Source organism: Malus sylvestris, chromosome 10 (genome assembly GCF_916048215.2).
Source record: "Malus sylvestris chromosome 10, drMalSylv7.2, whole genome shotgun sequence".
In the NCBI taxonomy this organism is placed as follows: Eukaryota; Viridiplantae; Streptophyta; class Magnoliopsida; order Rosales; family Rosaceae; genus Malus; species Malus sylvestris.
Genome location: NC_062269.1, coordinates 7,140,351 through 7,158,481, shown reverse-complemented (window position 1 = coordinate 7,158,481; position 18,131 = coordinate 7,140,351). Strand labels below are relative to the sequence as shown.

Sequence of the window (18,131 nt, the reverse complement as noted above, 5' to 3'; positions counted from 1 at the left end):
TGTGTGTGTGGGAGAAAGGAGAAGAGAGATCGAGAGATCTCTGTGTGTGTGTGTGTGTGGGAGTGGAGAATGGAGAGAATAGAGAAGGATCGAGAGAGAGATAGAGGTTTTTGTGTGTCTACGTGTGTGATGTTTGTGTGCGTGCGTTGTTGTGTGCGTGTGTGGTTGCGTGCGTTGTGTGTGTGTGTGGGGTTCCTCCTATCAGGACTCAGGACACACTCAGGAACTTCTGACAACTTTTACAATTATTTTGACAATTTCAGACCATGGACAAAAATAATGGTGATTTCTTTGAAAAGAATCTAAATAATTCAAAGTGCATACAACTTTTACAATTATAACTTGTACAATTTCAGACCATGGATGGTGGTTTCATTCAAAATCGTGTGCCACTGTGATATTCTTTCAGGAGGTGGAGTATCAGAGCCATTCAGAGCATTTTAGTTTCTTCTTTTTCCCTTACCCCTTTCAAAGCCATTCCAGATCTATTCCAGAGCTTGAACACAAAGGGTTCCATATTTAAAGTAAGTTTACAAACTTATATTTATATTATTGTAATTTATACAACAACAAAAAAATTTGTGTGGACTCGTATGTTAATTTTTTTAAGTAATTAATACTTGCATGTTTGTCACATCCCGGCTCGGGTCACCACATCCCGGGCCCGCTCTACCACCGTAGCACGATATTGTCCGTTTTGGGCTTACCATTCCCGCACGGTTTTGTTTTTGGGAACTCACGAGCAACTTCTCAGTGGGTCACCCATCATAGGAGTGCTCTGGCCTTCTTCTCGCTTAACTTCGGAGTTCCGACGGAACCCGAAGCCAGTGAGCTTCCAAAAGGCCTCGTGCTAGGTAGGGATGAGAGTATACATTTAAGGATCACTCCCCTAGGCGATGTGGGATGTTACAATGTTAGTTTTTGTAAGTAATTAAGTAATGTTAACAATTACATGTTAATTTTTTTAAGTAATTAAGTAATGTTGTATAATTATTCCCTAGGATAATTTTAATATGTTTAATGTTATTTATTATTTTATTAATATTAGGTTTTATTATCAAATTGGATTATTATTCATTAATATTAGGTTTTTTTATTATCAAATTGGATTATTATTCATTAAATTGGATTATTATCAAATTGGATTATTCATTAAATTGGATTATTATTAAATTGGATTATTATTCATCACTATGTTTTATATTAGGATTATTTTTTTATCAAATTGGATTATTATTCATTAATATTAGGTTTTATTATTCCATATTATTTTTATAATTACTTAAATTTTTACAATCATTTTCTTTACTTCGTATTTAATTCTTCTGTAGAATAACTTTATTATTTAGGTTCTCTTATATAACCGTCATCACTACTATATTTTTTAGCCAAAAAATAATTGTCTAATTTTCATGAAAAATAAATATAGGTACGTTTAAGATGTCCAGTGGAGTTACTAAACGTGATCCAGCTTGGGATCATGGAGACCCAATAAACAGAAACAAACATGGCACAATTTGCAAATATTGTGGTCGGGTAATGAAGAGTGGCGGAGTGACACAACTTAAGTACCATCTTAGTGGATTAGATTCAGCAAAAAATGTCCAACGGTGCGATAATGTCCCCCCAGAAGTGAAGGCATTCATCAGCACATTATTAAAAAATAAAAAATAGCAGAAGGAAAAGATAACACATGGAATGGAAAATATTCAAGCTGGGCTACGAGGAGAAGTCATTGGCCAAGCGGTTGACAGTGATGATGATGACGATGAGGACGAATGTGATGATGACATGGGACCTGAAGAACGACGCAGTTTGAAACAAGCATTACGTGCTTCCAAACAGTTAGCATGGGAAAGAGAACACCTTCATAAAATTCCTAATAGAGCACAAGGTTCCGGGACAAGTGGTGGTGCACAAATGAGACAGGGAGGCAGTCTTAGAAATTCACAATCAACACCACCAATAGCCCCAAGTTTATATAAGTCATCCAAAGCACGTCAAAAGAGTGTTTGGAGTTATTTCACTGGAGGTAATGTGAATGAGGGAATTGGGCGTCTAATTAGCAAGTTCTTTATCTATAAAAATGTCCTTGCTGAGAAAGTATCATCACATCATTTCAAAAATATGGTAGTGGGATGTCAACAGGCCGGTGTTGGAGTACAACCTCCCACTCCCTATGAGATAAGAAACAAATATTTGGATATGGAGTATAAAGACATTGGCGAGTATGTTAACAAGTTGAGGTCAAAGTGGGAAACTAATGGTTGCACAATCATGTGTGACAGATGGACTGGCCCGACCAGATTGTCTATCATAAACTTCATGGTATACTCCAAGGGAAAGACAATTTTTTTTAAGTCTATTGATGCTTCAGACCATATAAAGAACTACAAGTATATTTACAAATTATTGAGGGATGTAATCATGGAGGTGGGAGAGCATAATGTTGTCCAAGTCGTGACCAACAACGGTTCTGCATTTGTCAAAGCTTGAAAAAGTTAATAAAGCATCATAATGTGTTTTGGACATCATGTGCAGCACATTGTATTGATCTCATGTTTGAGGCAATGGGGAAGAGAGAAAATGTTGCTACTGTGGTAAAAAGAGTTAGAACGATCACAAATTATATTTACAATCACAGTTGGTTGTTGGCAAAGATGCGTGAATTTTGCAAAGGAGAAATTATTCGTCCAGCTACCACTCGATTCGCCACCAACTATATTACATTAGACATCCTACTTAAGAAGAAAGCAGGGTTGAAGCAACTATTCACTAGTGACGATTGGGCCAACCACAATTTCAGCCGCTCAAATGCAGGTCGTATGGTGGAAAGTATAGTGCTTGATCATGCTTTTTGGACTCAATCAGAACATGTGTGCCAAGTGTTTGAACCTCTTTACAAAGTTTGACGGATCGTTGACACAGAAGTGTATCCTACTATGGGGGCAATATATGAGTTGATGCGTGTAGTGAAGGATGAATTGGAAAGAAAACATGGTGCAAGGTGGGTCATAAAGATAATTGAAGACCGATGGTATAAAACATTATACCACGATTTGCATGCAGCAGGTATAAATTATGTCATAATTTGCAATTCATTTCTTTAGTTGTATGAGTATTATTTCTCTTATTAGAGTATGTGTTTCTTTGAACAGCATATTATTTGAATCCTCGATACCAATACAGACCCGGTGTTGGAGATGATGGTACCCTTATACGTGCTGTACATAATGTATACTCTAAATTAGACCCTGTATCACCAGCAGTTGGCCAATTTGGAAATGAGGTACACAATTACTTAAATTATAATAATTACTTTGTTGGATTAAACTAACACGATTTATTGAATTCAGCTAACATGGTTTAAAGATGCAAGAAGAACTTTTGGAGAACCAACATCAGTTGCTGCTCGAACAAAAATGTCTCCTAGTGAGTGTAAACATATTTCACGATAAGTTTATAATAGAATTTGTTGGAGTTATTAGGCTTATCAACATTGATTTTCATTGCAGCTGAATGGTGGATCATGTATGGGACCGATGCACCAACTGTGAGAAAGTTAGCAATCAAAGTATTATCACAAACAGCTTCCTCATCTGCTTGTGAAAGAAATTGGAGCACATTTGCACTCATACACACAAAGCAAAGAAATAGGTTGGCTCATAGTAGGTTGGAAAAATTAGTTTATTGCTACTACAACATGAAGCTTCAAATTTGAGATAAGGAAGCAGAAATAGATCATGTCGACCGTGGTGACCCACTAGATGTGTTTGATATTGTTGCTGAAGATGATGATACAGAGGGTAACCAACTTTATCAATGGATTAGACCTCTTCATTTAGATGATGATGAAGGCAACCCAGCTCCCAGAGTTGCTGAAGAAGCACGTAATGAAGGGATAAATGTACAAAGAGTATTAGCGGAGGAGGTGGGATCTAGCAGCGCTGACTCTTTGGAAGAACTTTTGCACCCAAGACCAAGAAACACTGGAATTCCATCTTCTTCCAATCCTACACAACCACAACATCGTGCTGATACTAATGATAGCTCTAGTACAAGATCAGGATGAGACTCACCTACCACCGGAGGTGGGAATGATGAAGGATATAGTGGAGCTGGAGGTAGTGGTGGTGGATATGGAAACTATGTTGAACCACCTCCCGGATTTATGAGCCCCTTCACTAGTGAGGCAAACTTCACGCATGCAACACAGGATGAGGACCATGGCAGTAGGCGGGCAGGACCAGGAATTGGTGCCATAGGGAATGACTATACTCGTAGAGAAATAGGCAAGGGGATTTTGTCAAGTCAAGAAGATGACTCGTTATCTATAATTTCAGACTCTGTTGGATTGGGAAGTACTAACTATGTTTATACTCATAACCAACCATTTCCCTATCCTTCATATCCGATTCCTGTTGGGATGGAATCGAGTGACTCATGGAAACAATCCGAAACTCAATCTTCAAATGATTTTGCTTATGGACAAGGTCAACCAATCTCGGATCCATATGGGTGGCATGTTAACAATTACATGCAAAACTATTTTGGGGATTTATCATTTGATAACTACTCTTCACAATACACTCACTCTACACATAGAGATGATGAAGATAGTGAAAAATTTGAACCTCATAGGAACTCTATGTGGTACTAAGTCACTCATGTATCTTACCATGCAATGTATAAAGTGTAAAATATTGTACTAATTCATGATATATAAATTATTATGGTGTGTTTAAACTTCTTTCATTAATTACTACATATTTTCTACACTCACAATGTTTGCCAGCTCGTTATATAATCAACTTGATAATGTTAAATCCATCATGCAATGCATTTCCTTCCAATTTTTTGTGATAAACTAATAGATAATTGACTAAATAAACATCCTGCAAAGTTTCAATAAAAATTTCCAAGTTTTTCTTACAATTTCCGTGGTTTCCATATTATTTTTATCGATATCGATATTATCCCGATATTTCCATCAATATTTCCGTATTTTCGGACTACCGATATTTCCGATACTATCGATATTTAATACCTTGATAATAAGTGATGAGAAATAAAATATTACTCAAATCACAAACCCAGGATTGAGGTTCAATTCTGCGGGAGGTCGCCAACCAAGTTGGATAGGGATCGGTTGTAGCTACTAGCTGAACGATGAGGGTTTGAAAAGTGGTGACCAAGTGGCTATATTATTTTCCAATTAGTTGATGTGGAGGAGTGCATGAGAAAGAATCCTAGGAAATAAAGTAGTGAGGTTTCCCAAATAGGCAGGCATACGAGGATTCGGCACACAGACCCTTGAGTCATCATCCAAGGATTCTCTCACCTCCTAATATCTTTTTTCTTTGCTCTCCTTCTATTTGAACAGTTACGGTTAAATCACGTTAATATCTTATATTGATTTTCTTATAGAAATAATAAAACAAAAAAACAAAATGAAAGAGGAATGAGGAAAGGGAATGAAAATATAAGGGAAGAGAATTCTATTCCTGAGTCATCAACCATATGTTTGACAGCTGTCTGTCTTTGCAGGTGGAATTATATTTGACAGCTTTATATTCCGATCTATCCTCTTACAATTTTATTTTATTTTTATATTTCTGCTCTCTTGTCTGAGATTTGAACATTACTGTCACAGTGGGAATCTATTATTTAACAAAGGACACACTTGTTTTTGTTTTATATAAAATTGTTAATTATTAATAAGGCCTACCAATTGAAATGATTATTGTAACAATCATTTAGTCTTAATTTACCCTTGAAATTGATTTTGTCTTACTTTATTCCCTGACATTTTCAACTGTTTTGGACTCACTTCACTCAATTCCGTTAAACAACTGTTAAATTCAAAAGTATTTTAGACAAATTATTTTTATCTGTTTATTTCTAACCTACACACTAAACCAACTCAATTCCTTTTTTGACAACTGTAATTAAAGACATTTGGACTTGCCCCGCCCTGCGCTGCCAATTTGTTGAACCCACCATGGCACGGCCATTTTGTATTTAGAATATTTGGACACGCCCCGACTTACAGGTCCTAGACCCGATATACAATTACGAAACAAATTGGCATCTAATATCACTAGCTTGCACCTTAACCAAAATAAATAAATAAATAAATAAATAATAATAATAATAAATAAAAATAAAAAAACCACACACACAACTAAAGATGACGAAAATGAGTCATAAAAGGATGGCTGTGATTACATTCCCATTGATCTTAGGATCCATGGCCATTAAAACATAAGAAATCTACTCTTACAACAAAGAAATAAAACATAAGAAAACTCTTTACCAAGAAAAAATACACATAAGAAAGTTAAAACAAATTTCCCCTCACTTGGATAATTAACAAATGGTTGTTGCGGTACGCATAATTTCGAAACAGAGATCAAATGAAAAAAAAAAAAGAAAAACGAAAAATATAGATAACATAAATATGCATATCTGAGAGTGAGGAGTTGAGAGAACCATCTGACTCTGTCAAAAATAGGTAAGAGAGACAGGTCCCTGTTATTCTTGGGGCCTAGTTAAGAACAATAAAACAATACAATCATCAGCTTCCTATACTGTTATATAAAATAAACGGGTCGAGAAATACGCAGATGTAAAAGCAATGCCGGGTACCAACTCCCCAACAATCTGCCTGCTGAAGGTGTACTTCCAATCACCTCCAGAATCGGATAGAGCAATCAAATGAATATAATACTTTGACACTGTTTTGAAAGACTTGCAGTGCTACTCGAACCGCTTATTGATCAACAGTTGGATATAGACCAGGCATGTACATGCGTCCACTTCCGTTTGAATCCGCATTAGAATAAAATGGCGAGTGAAGCTCCCCCGAGTGAGACGACTTTCTAGACTTCGTATTCTTAGGTGATGCTGTGTAGGAATCATGTGAACTACTTGTATTATACATTGATGATGTTGGCAATCCATGGATCTTTGGCAACCCTGTTGGATCAGCACCCAAACTGTAACCTTTTTCAACTGTGTCGGCTTCCAAAGGCAGTTCATCCAATGTCTACAAACAAAGAAAAACAGTGAGTACCAGGTACTAAACTGAGCACTTCCCGCCATATGATCTAAAAGCGGTAATTTCTTTTTTCTTTTTTAAAAGAATCACATTTAAGTAATGACACAAAAGAGTTCATTGTCGACAAGTAATTCACCAAAAAGATACAAAATCCCAAACATTACTACCACAAATGAAACATATTAACCTCCAGTAGAACAAGAGCCAAACTGCCCAGCCATCTACCAAACATAGCGTTCCGATTTAGTAAAGTAGCACAGATTAGTGACCACATTTTTATAAATGTTTAGTTTTGAATTTAAAATATACTCAGCGACTGGTACTTTTTGCAAAGCAGAAGTAGAAATCTAAATGGGTGATTTGTTTGAGATCACTTGTCTTCTCCATATTACTATATCTCCAGTCAATAATTTTATATGAGGAACTACTAAACTCAATCACTTGCTGCCATTATTCTTCAGTTTTCTGTTGAGGTCTATCCTGTAGAGGTACTCAAATTGGATCAGTGATCGATTTATAGGTTTCGTCGTAAACCTAATTGGTTACTTCCAATTACGTAAATCAATAGTCCAAACCACACTCAAAGGTAGGCATTTCCCATTTTTATAGGAATTTATGTACCAGAAACAATGGTATCTCCAATTATAACCCCTCTGGGATGTAAAATATATCTATTCTCACCATCCCCATAATGTACGAGACAAATGTATGCATTTCAATTAGGGTCGTATTCTATAGTTACGATTCTACCATATATGTCCTTTTCATTCCGTTGAAAATCGATTTCAATCAAAATTTTGCGTTTTTAAGGGGAGGTTGATGAGAAGTTTTAACAAGTATTGGCCTTAATTGAAGAGAAAATTTGTTTTCATTAACCTATATTAGAAAATGAAATGTCCATTAACCTATGTCAAAATATGAAATATTTGTTTAAGTAAATCAAAATTTCCTAAAATCCCATACTGCTTTGCCCAGATTGAAGTTCAATTTGCCATTGGCATTTAATTGGGATGATCTACACACACCAATGTACGGAATGCGCACAGATAATGCAGAGACTCTATTTCCACGGAGTTCCAGGTGGACTTGTTTATAAGCAAAGAAAAAACTTGAGCCCTTCAACCTCTGAAGCTCAATTAGGAAAAACATACCCGAAAAGCCTGTTGCAGAACTCGGAGCGTTTCCCGGGTGCGCTTTCTCTTCATTGCTACTTCATCTGGCTCCTGCAGCATCTCTTCAAATAGGTTCTCACTGTTTGACATCGTAAAAACCAAACCGATCAATCAACAGTCAATACAGGAAAGTAGTAAATGGCATAAAACATATACAGTGTCATTTAAAATTGGCAGATGCTTTTTCTGTTACCGGTAAAGCTTCTTAATGAAGACGTTGTGCAGCTCACGCTTCGTATGATTTACCTGAGTACATATTGATGATGAAAATAGTAATTATAATCTATGAAATGCTCATAAATCAGTTTAGATCACACGACTGATAATGAGTTTAATCATGCAATATCTTGGGAAAATATACATAAATTTATGGCTTAAAAAAAAAAACAATACTACATATACTTTCATACAATAAAATAGTACAAGAATATATGCAAGGCGGATGAGCAAACAAATACATATATTATATATATGGTTAAAAAAACTTTGTTTACTCACAAGACTCCCAAATTTTGTGGGTATAATAAGGAAGCATTAGATTTAAGAGGTTGCAAGAAAATAGTTGAAGTTTCATCATTGTACAAATTTGACATCCCACGTTAAATGAAAATCAATTCTACCACTTGTACCTCATAGGTAATTGTATAACACAAAACTATAATATCATACCATTCCAGAATATGAAAAAGAAAACATTGGAAAAAAGACGCAAAATAAAAAGTAAATAGCTGGGCACATCCATGAAAGTTGATATTACCAGGAAGTGCATTATTGCTTTTGGTACAGAATCCTCTATATTTTTCCTAACAATGTCATAGTATGATCTTAATAGGAGTTTTGTGACTGCAATTTCAATTGTCTCCTGCTCTGAGTGGCTCTCTGTGGGCCTCAATACAGTTGGGGGCTGAAAGAAGGGTAAACAAGTTAGGAAAACACAGAAAAATAAAATAATGTCGGATATTTAGAAATGAATTACAATAAAGGCCCACAGGCAAAGTCAACATTGAAAATGACAAAATACCTCTCTTAAATGGATCATTGAGACTGCTTGTTCAATGTTGTGGATAGGTTCATTATATGACTTGTTTATTAAGCTTTCTTTAGCAGGTGTGCGGTTGTTATCATTCCCACCAAAAATTGAAGAAATCCCCCAACTTGAACCAGTTGCACCTCCTAAATAATTGCAAAAGATGACAAAATAAAATACATTGAATTCCATCATTTCATGTGAATTCCAACATGTCACGCATTGATACACTATCATCCCACCAAGAGGACAACACATATTATACAGATATTGTTGAATTCATCGTTTAGTGTCAACATGTTACCATAATCACCAAAAATATTAAAAAGAAAATTGTGTTACCTAATATATTCCCAGAAGATGCAACTTTTTCATTGTCTGCCACAGGTCTTGCACCCTGTCAGTCATCCATACAAATCACAAATACAATTACAAGCTGAAATAGTGACCAGTGTTTTCAATGGTGAAGGTATAAGGCAAGGCGTTTGGTTCTTGCAAGGTGGTGGAAGCCTCGATATATCAATATGATAGTATAAATAACCCCCTACAATTTTTATGACACTCCCACTAGAATAGGAAAGTAACCAAATCCTTTTAGAAACGGGAAACTTTAAATAAAACTAGGAACTAATAATAAAACCCGGCCCAAAAGTTTTAATCCAGTTCTAAAAGGAATTGGAATGTCTTCTTTCTCTTTTAACTCTTCCAGCAATGAACCATAAAAACTTCTTGTTGATGTCCTCATCACGAAAGTCAAAAGGACAAAACCAGTTCCTATATTCTGAAGTTATATTGAAAGCTTGAAACCAGAAAAACAAAGGGAAAGAAACAAAACACACCCTGACAACTATAAGTTTCATAATAAAACACTTCCTGAGATAAATTGGAGAAGAAAAAAAAACCTCAACTATCCACTTGTCATGTTCTAATTTATTATTAGTTGCGAAATTCAATTGTTTCCCTTCTCTCATGGGGTTTGAAGTGTTTTTCTCTAAAAGTGCAATCTTATCAAGGTCTTATATGTAAAAAACCCAAAATGGGTTATCAAGGACACTAGCACAAGCGGTACAAAACAGAAACTACCAGAATTTCTGCAGAGATAGGGATTATTTCCTAATTTACCTCCAAGATAGTTGGGTTTTATGGATTAAAGCTGAGAGCTGCTGTTAGTCAGTTTAGAGTTCAATCTTAGGGTTTCCAAGTGAACTGCTACGGAGAGGGAGGAAAGGATATTTTCGGTTGTTTTAACTTTCACTCTATCTGTTGGCACAGGTAAATTTAAAGGAATGACGCGTACGCCTCATGAAAAAGGCTTACAAATTTCAGGAGTTCACTTTTCAGAGGACTACCTGCCTGGCTAATGCCATTGAAAACACTGATTGTGATTAATGGTAGTAAATTTAGTGTCTCTCTACACATGTAACTGTGGTAACTATAGAAAAATTGCTTAGCAACTCAAGCTGAGTTGCCATATAATGAACCTCAGAAAAGGGACAACTTTCCCATACCTGGTCAGGCACAATTCCATTTACTGGTCTGGCAAGAATTGCTCTAGATTTCAAACTTCTTTCAGATGTTGGTGCCTTATCAGAATCTACACCATCCTAATTCACATAACAGAAATAAAAGACATCAAAGAATTTATAATATAAAAAAAAAAAAGGGACCGACTGATTGCAGTGGAAAAATTATACAACTAATGCATATACCTTTTGCCTTGAAAGGGGCAGTGGTATCCGAGAGGATTTCACCTGTTGCAATGCAAGCTCCACAGCCTTACTCCCACCAACAAAATTTGTGTGTGAAGTATTGATGTAGTCCATCTGCAAAATTGAATTACAATAAGACCCAAATATGCTCGCAAAAATACATTAGGCGAAGAAAAAAACAATTACAGATGCTCTGAAAGGTTCTGAAGTTGCTATAGTCCAAAATCTGTATAAGCATGGGATCCTTATTGGGACCCAACATGCTCATTTCAAATTTTTTATGAGAAACTAAATTTTACCAAAGAGTTAAAAAATCCATACAAAACATAGTGGTAGAACTTGAAAAGCTACCCTCTTACAATGTAGTACAACTCGAACAGCTATCCTACAGAAGCTCCCCAATCTAATAAAATTACAGACAATGACAGATCCCTAGATGGTGGAGAAAGTGAAGCTTATAATGATTCCCAAAACCTGACCTTTTCCCAATAGTTCTATATGCCCAAGAAACTATTTCAGAAGGCTAATTTACCCAACAAAACCGTGACCAGTAGTTTTTAATTCATGGAAAGGTTACTAAAAAGAACTCAAACAAGTTGGTCAATACCTCATTTGGAGGCTTTCAAACAACAATTTGACCCTCCATCCCTCAAGAACAGCTTATTTCCATCAATGTGAGCGTCTAAACCTTGTTAGGCCTTAGTTAGATGTTTGACCTTGTGAGAATAATAGTGAGTCAGTGAGGGTTTGATGAAGCTGTAGGTTGTAGGTATGTGTTTCAGTTTTTGGGTCTAGTGAAATTTCTTTTAAATGCTATGTCTGTAACGGTAATTTCATATCGGGTAAAATGGAAGATTCACATTTAAAATAAGTATTGGGTCCCAATACAATTCCACGTTACGAAAATGGCATCACTGAGCCGTTATGCAGTAGGGAATTTGTTGAATCCAGTTTAGACAAATGTAAATTATTACCAAAATCAAGTTATAAGTAAAAGTATTAATGCCAACCAATTCCATGACTGTAGATGTTGATGCTTAACCCTTTCTCCAGATTTCTTAGAGCCAAAGTTACATTTAAAGTTCATTTTATAATGTTTTCATTTGGATGTAATGAGAGCCGTTGGATCATAGTCCAAGCGGCTTCTCTAGCTAGCCTAAGATTTAAGAGATGAATTATGAAATGTGTAATCACCTCATAGGGTGATAATATTGAAGGCTAGGATTTGATCTTGATGTAAGTTAGAGAAGAATCTCTCCTCTCTCCTTTAACGGTAATATCACACAATATGTGTGAAAAAACAATCAATGCAATCATCATCTTTCACATCACCATCGCTGCACATTCTCTGCAGTTCCACCCAGAAATTCAAATACATAATCCTTCATAAAAACTCAGAACCAATAGCCATAAACACTAACAGTATATGCACCAAATGACAATAATACAGCAGGCAGGGCCAGATACAGCAGAAAACATAAGGAAACTAAATACCAAAGCCCCAACATCATTTCCAACTTGGGCAGAACAGGGACATAGATTAAGCAATAGATGATACCAGCAAAGATAAGGCAGTAATTAAAAAATAAAAAATAAAAATTATGGTTCACAGAGGTCAAAAAGAATTAGCATTACCAACTAATTCAAATAATGCACCACCACTATAGTGCAAAGTATCTTAACTACCATACCTCCATCTCAATAATATGCCCAATCATTGTCTCAGAGGGTTCAAGGCCTTCCCGCAGGAAGTTCCCTATGACTTCATCCATACGCCTTCTTAGAATAGGGAATCGCTGCAATTCACTTACTAGGCAGCGATGACTAATCTGAACAGATAACAATATTATTTGAAAACCGAATTAGGAATGAGTATAACCGAGAAAACAAATGAAAATACAAGTACCACTTTTTCTACCTTCATCAACTCATCATATATGAACCTAGCGCACTGAAGGCTTGGATCTAACAAGCGAGCTATTTGCCTCCGGACAAGATTTTCAAAAGGTACCTATATGCATGAAAGTTAAGATTAACGGAGAGAGTCCAAGTAAAGAAAAGAAAAGACATAAAGAAAGAATGGACATGCTAATGTAAAATTAAACAATCTGCTCCTAAATCACAAGTAAACAAATTAAAAAATAAAATAAAATAAAAAAGCAGAAAGTGAGAAAGTAATAAAACCTACTTCTGGTACAAATAATGCAGATTTAGGACCGGTGGCATTTTGAATGGCAGTTCGAATGTCATCATCTGTAAGATCCTCACATGGATCCACCTCCTACAGACGAAACCAAATCATATCATTTAATAATGGCAAAGCTTATAAAGGTGACCCCTATGCCAACCATAAAACACCTTAGGAAGAGGGAAAGACTGAATAACAGTCATTTAGCTTTTAAACCTCATCATACCATACTTCTCTATAAGCAAGATCTGACACTTTTAAACTCTATAAAGTTGCACACAGAAATATACTTCAAAATGTGTTAAGGACAAAGGTCATATTTTTTTCATCACAAAGAAACTTAAATTGAAACATTTAACACTTGAGTTACCCTTTATACATGTAGAAAGACAGCCAAAAACGAAAAAAAGTAAAAAGGACAAACTTGCATTAATTTGAATTTTAAGCACCCATATATCCATATAACATCGGACTGTCACGACAGTGTCCACATTGAAAAAAACTGCATACACTTTTAAAGATTTTAAAAGTTATCATTCCTACAAAAACAAATAAGAAAATTACTCCATTTAATTGGTGAAGTGAAAAATAGTATAATTTTTAAATTGCAATCTGTTGTGCTCTCAACCGTCCAAATGGACCAATAACCTAAATTGGCATACAAATTAAAATATAGAACAGATTTCTTGAAAGTGATATTATTGAAACTGTAATTCAGTATGCTGTCATTGTACTGAAGATGAAGGAAAATAAATCATGCTTAGGAAAGAGCAAAACAATTGTATTTTAAGTAACATGCAAAATTAAAGCATAAACGTTATTTGTATGCTGGTCCACTAATTAAAGAATATCAGAGAGATTCGGCAATATAAGATCTCAACCAGATATGTAACACAAAGTTCAAACCTCCAAACTCTTCACAAAGATATTTTGAAAAATATAGTGAATTCGTGCTCCACCAGAAAGCTCAGTTGTTGACATTTCTTCATTTTTTCCCTCAACCATTGTAGAAAATGCTGTTTTCAACAAGAAATTTCAGATAGATCAGTTTATACATTCTACACAATACAGATGCATACACAGGTAAAATATACAAACTAAACGACATGATCTATAGCATTTATTAGGAAAGACAAAAGGATAAATAGCACGTAAAACCATATTTACCTTCAGAGTACTTTGAAAGAATATTAAGAAGAAGCGCTCCCTGACCAGCCTATTGGCAACAAAAAATAAGAAAGGTAGTTATATAAACATAAAGGAATCATATTCAGGACAAAGACCACAAGAACTTAAAGTGGGGAATCTACGCATAGAATTCAAGTGTCAAAATAGTCAAGTTTACAACTCTTGTGGCATCACAACGGTCGTTGAAGTTGCATCACATTTATAACTGCCTATTATCACATCAATATATAGCACAGAAGATTGCATGACAGAGATTATAAGTTACAAACAAGTCCTGTATTGTGGTTAGGACAGAAACCCAATTACCTCAAGATATTACAGCATAAAACTCAATCATCCAATAATATAATCCATATAGATCACTATAGTTTTAACTAACAATAAGCGCACCTTTGATTCTGTGATTTCCCCATAACTGGCGTGCTCCTTGGCAACAGCCACTAGTGTAGAGCTTATGCGTGATTTAAGCCCCGGAAGTACTGCCTTAATATGTTGTACCAGAATCTGTAAATAATTATAAAGGTTAAGTTCATAATCTATCTGCATTAATATAGCAACCTTCATAAGGGAGGGCCCAAATTACAGTAGTATAACAGTTGCAAACACGAGACAACTTTATAAGAGTTCAAAAAATGTTATACCTGGTTCAACTTCTTTGCTAACTGAGGGACGCCACAGCGATCAGCTAGACCATTATATACCTATATCATCATATGAAAATTTTCTATTTAGAAGAGTTTATAAATCCATGCCAACAGATAAATAATAATTCAAGGAAGAGTAAGCATACTGGGCGGCTGCGGAAAAATTTCTCCTCAGCCACAAGAGCATCCTTAATACTTCGGTTCATCATAATATCCTGTATGAAGTACAATGATAAACAGCCTTATTATAAACAATTCAAATTAATTTCCTAATCTGATAATCCATATTTGCATATACGCAAGAAAGCCAACATCAAATTAAAATAACTATTAGGTATGACTTTCAAAGGAACAAAAAGGGAGTAGTAAAAAAAAGTGTAAATCTTTGACAAGATCATGTTCCACAGCAATAAGGTATCATTTAAACTTACCACCATCATCTCACATACAGCAGAGAATAAACAATCTTTTATGAAGTTTAAGATAAAGTACCTCCTGACTACGATTCACAACACCTACATAACCAAGTCTCAGGGGAATCACTTTTCCAAGCAACAGATTACGGGCATCAGTACCTCTATCCATTATATCCAACTGAAGTCATTAAAACATGAGTCAAAACCATATCAGCACAAAATAAACATCTTGCAAATGTGTCAATGTATTAAACCTGTAAAAGAAATCTAGGTTAAAAAATAAATCTCACCTTTGTGATTACTCCTATGGTTCGAAGACCTGTCAATAGGAAATTGCACATACTACTACTAGTCAGATACAATTTAACCAGGAATACTAAATGCAGAAGAGCAGAACTTACCATCAGGATCTGCATTTCCCGCAATCTGAAGAGCATCTGAGTTTGCTAGGTCAGAATTTGCTGCTGTAACAGCAAGAATTAAACAACTTGGAATTTTGATATATGACATGATCATTGTCCGAATTCTTGCTTCGATATCAGAGGGTTGGTCACCAACAGGAACCTTCGTTATACCAGGTAGATCTACTAGAGTGATGTCAAGAACATTTGGTGAAAATATCTTCAAGCGTATCTGCTTGTCTGTGACACCTTTATTCACCCCTGCTTCTCTCTCTGTCACAGCCTATGTCAATAGAAATTTATTTAGAAGTGGAAGACCGCGTATGTAAATATATATATGTGTGTGTACATAACTTAATACATCAATTTCCATAAGAATACATAACGAAAACTAAATAATATAAATGAAAGTATAACTCAATTATTATCGCCACACTTGGGTGAGTAGAAGCAAATGAAAGAGAGCTCAAAAGAGAAGCAGAATCTTACTAAACAATTTTAGTTTCACACCACCTTAATGTCAAAAGTAGGAAACATTGGAACGAAAAATTTGTTGGCAGAATGAAAGTAAGGGTTAGAGTCAGAAAAGGAAGCAAACTTTCTGGTAAATATTTTATTCAAAGGGGCTACATTTAAGTACAAAAAATTCCATTTCTATGGTGGCATTTTAACACTGAACTGCTGAATAGTAAACGCTTAAACTACTGGCCCGGAAGTCGGGCTAAACCGATTATGCTCAGAAAATTGCACTCACTTTGCAACCCAATGAAGTCACTTCTTACAATATTCAAATTCAGATCATATTTGCATAACATGCCCTGCTTTCCTAGGAGCCAAACAACAAAAATTAAAATACCCAGACAAGTGATCCAAAATAAAGCACCTGAATTTCCCTCCGAATCTCAGAGAAATCGTAGAAGCGCTTCCCAGGGACGTGCAGGAACTCCCCATATTCCTCATCGGTGCCGTCAGCGTTGCGCTTAGTCTGCAAGAGCTGGAGTACGAGCGGGCGGCGCGTGCAAATTTCAGAACCACGCGGCAAGAAGTCACGGCCGACGAGGGCCTCGAGAACGCTGGACTTGCCGCTACTTTGGCTGCCAACGACGGCTACCTGAGGGAGTTCGATGGTGGATTGGGAACCGAGCTGCGCGAAGATGTCTTGGAGCTTGTTCACTATGGGGATCACAGAGTTGCCGAGGGGGGAAGCTGAGGGTGAAGGAGAAGAACCAGATTGGGGGGGTGCCACTGAGGGCTCGTCGGCCATGGTTGGATTGGATCTTGCAGGAAGGAACTGGAAGGTGACGCCCTAGGGTTTTGGAAATTTCTTGGAGAGAAAGACTAGAGAGAGAGAGAGTTTGATTTGATTATCGTGTGACTGGAGCCTTTGAGTTTTTAGCCGTTTAAGTCCGTTCTTTACGAGAAAGGGGTACGAGAGGAGGAGGATTAATTTACTTTTGGATCGACAACGTTCTACACACCAAAGGTACAGTTTCAAAAATCAAATTTTGTATCCAAGTTTTTTTTTTTTTTTTTTAAACGATATTATTTATATTAAACAATAATTTAATTTAAATTCGATTTTAACGAATTTTAAGACCTTTCACTTTAAGTGAGAGGCATGTATAAGTTTTAAAATGTACATGTTTATTTTATTTTATTTTTTTAAATAATATATTAAAGCAAGAAACCTATTATACAATCAGTTTCCCTAAAATCAAAACATGCAAATTTTGAACATTCCTAAGAGCATCAGCAACAAATTTTGTCTCTCTAAAAGAATGGGACCATGGACCTCCCGGAAGTAATTAAGCATTCCAATGACATCCTCAAGAATGCTTTTCACCCTCCAAGGCGTTTCCACAACGCACCTGAACCGCCTCAACAATCAGCTTGGAATCTCCTTGGACAATAATGTGAGTCTTTTCTTTCGCTTTGCCCAGCAATGGCCTTCCTCAAAGCAACTTCACCTCTAAAAAAATGCGCCAGCCTATTTAATCCACTCAGTGAACAGTGATAGACCCAATGAACAATAATTGGCAAAAAGCATCTCCATCTCTAAAAAATGCGCTAGCATCCAACCCATTTCAAATATTATTAATTTTTTTTATAAAAGAATGAAAAAATTAGTTTTAATTTCGGATATGATTTTTAGCCAATCTTGTAACGCCACGTGTCATTATCCGAAAGTACTATTTTGTGTAAGATGATGGTTAGGTATTTGTAGAAAAAATAATAAATTTTTTAAGATTTTTTTCTGTATTTTTAAACATTTTTAATCATTTTTATTAAGTTAATTAATCTTGACCGTTGGATTTGAAAAAGATTC

At 35.7% G+C, this 18,131-nt stretch overlaps 2 protein-coding genes across 3 annotated transcripts; one reads left to right on the top strand and one right to left on the bottom strand.

The window, feature by feature from the left end:
* The first annotated feature begins 2,538 nt into the window (after positions 1 to 2,538).
* Positions 2,539 to 3,952, top strand: LOC126585492 (uncharacterized). The gene is made up of 4 exons (XM_050249940.1): positions 2,539 to 3,072; positions 3,159 to 3,289; positions 3,357 to 3,432; positions 3,516 to 3,952. The coding sequence occupies exons 1-4, from the start codon at positions 2,943 to 2,945 to the stop codon at positions 3,719 to 3,721; spliced, it is 543 nt and encodes a 180-aa protein (XP_050105897.1). The 5' UTR covers positions 2,539 to 2,942; the 3' UTR covers positions 3,722 to 3,952.
* A 2,248-nt stretch (positions 3,953 to 6,200) lies between these two features.
* Positions 6,201 to 17,215, bottom strand: LOC126585477 (dynamin-related protein 3A-like). Of its 2 annotated transcripts, XR_007610518.1 has the most exons (21): positions 16,689 to 17,215; positions 15,806 to 16,088; positions 15,695 to 15,723; positions 15,481 to 15,582; positions 15,135 to 15,203; positions 14,986 to 15,045; positions 14,735 to 14,848; positions 14,324 to 14,372; positions 14,063 to 14,172; positions 13,157 to 13,249; positions 12,887 to 12,979; positions 12,660 to 12,797; positions 10,969 to 11,082; positions 10,768 to 10,863; positions 9,602 to 9,656; positions 9,254 to 9,405; positions 8,990 to 9,136; positions 8,426 to 8,478; positions 8,212 to 8,311; positions 6,693 to 7,048; positions 6,201 to 6,547 (listed from the first exon to the last, which is right to left on the bottom strand). XR_007610518.1 is itself a non-coding variant. In XM_050249923.1 (20 exons), exons 1-20 carry the CDS (start codon positions 17,067 to 17,069, stop codon positions 6,773 to 6,775), a joined length of 2,514 nt encoding a protein of 837 aa, XP_050105880.1. In that variant the 5' UTR covers positions 17,070 to 17,215; the 3' UTR covers positions 6,201 to 6,772. The 2 variants fall into 2 exon arrangements, 1 of the variants encoding a protein (XP_050105880.1); XM_050249923.1 differs by having other exon boundaries at positions 6,201 to 7,048.
* Between the last annotated feature and the right edge of the window lie 916 nt (positions 17,216 to 18,131).

Excerpts from the sequence above, each read along its gene's own strand:
- LOC126585492 (XM_050249940.1), top strand. The coding sequence starts at position 2,943 with ATGGGGGCAATATATGAGTTGATGCGTGTAGTGAAGGATGAATTGGAA. Across the intron at positions 3,290-3,356 it reads TTGGCCAATTTGGAAATGAG|CTAACATGGTTTAAAGATGC; the intron begins GTACACAATTAC and ends TATTGAATTCAG. Across the intron at positions 3,433-3,515 it reads TCGAACAAAAATGTCTCCTA|CTGAATGGTGGATCATGTAT; the intron begins GTGAGTGTAAAC and ends TTTTCATTGCAG.
- LOC126585477 (XM_050249923.1), bottom strand. The coding sequence starts at position 17,069 with ATGGCCGACGAGCCCTCAGTGGCACCCCCCCAATCTGGTTCTTCTCCT. Across the intron at positions 15,583-15,694 it reads CCATAGGAGTAATCACAAAG|TTGGATATAATGGATAGAGG; the intron begins GTGAGATTTATT and ends TAATGACTTCAG. Across the intron at positions 9,406-9,601 it reads ATCTTCTGGGAATATATTAG|GAGGTGCAACTGGTTCAAGT; the intron begins GTAACACAATTT and ends GCAATTATTTAG.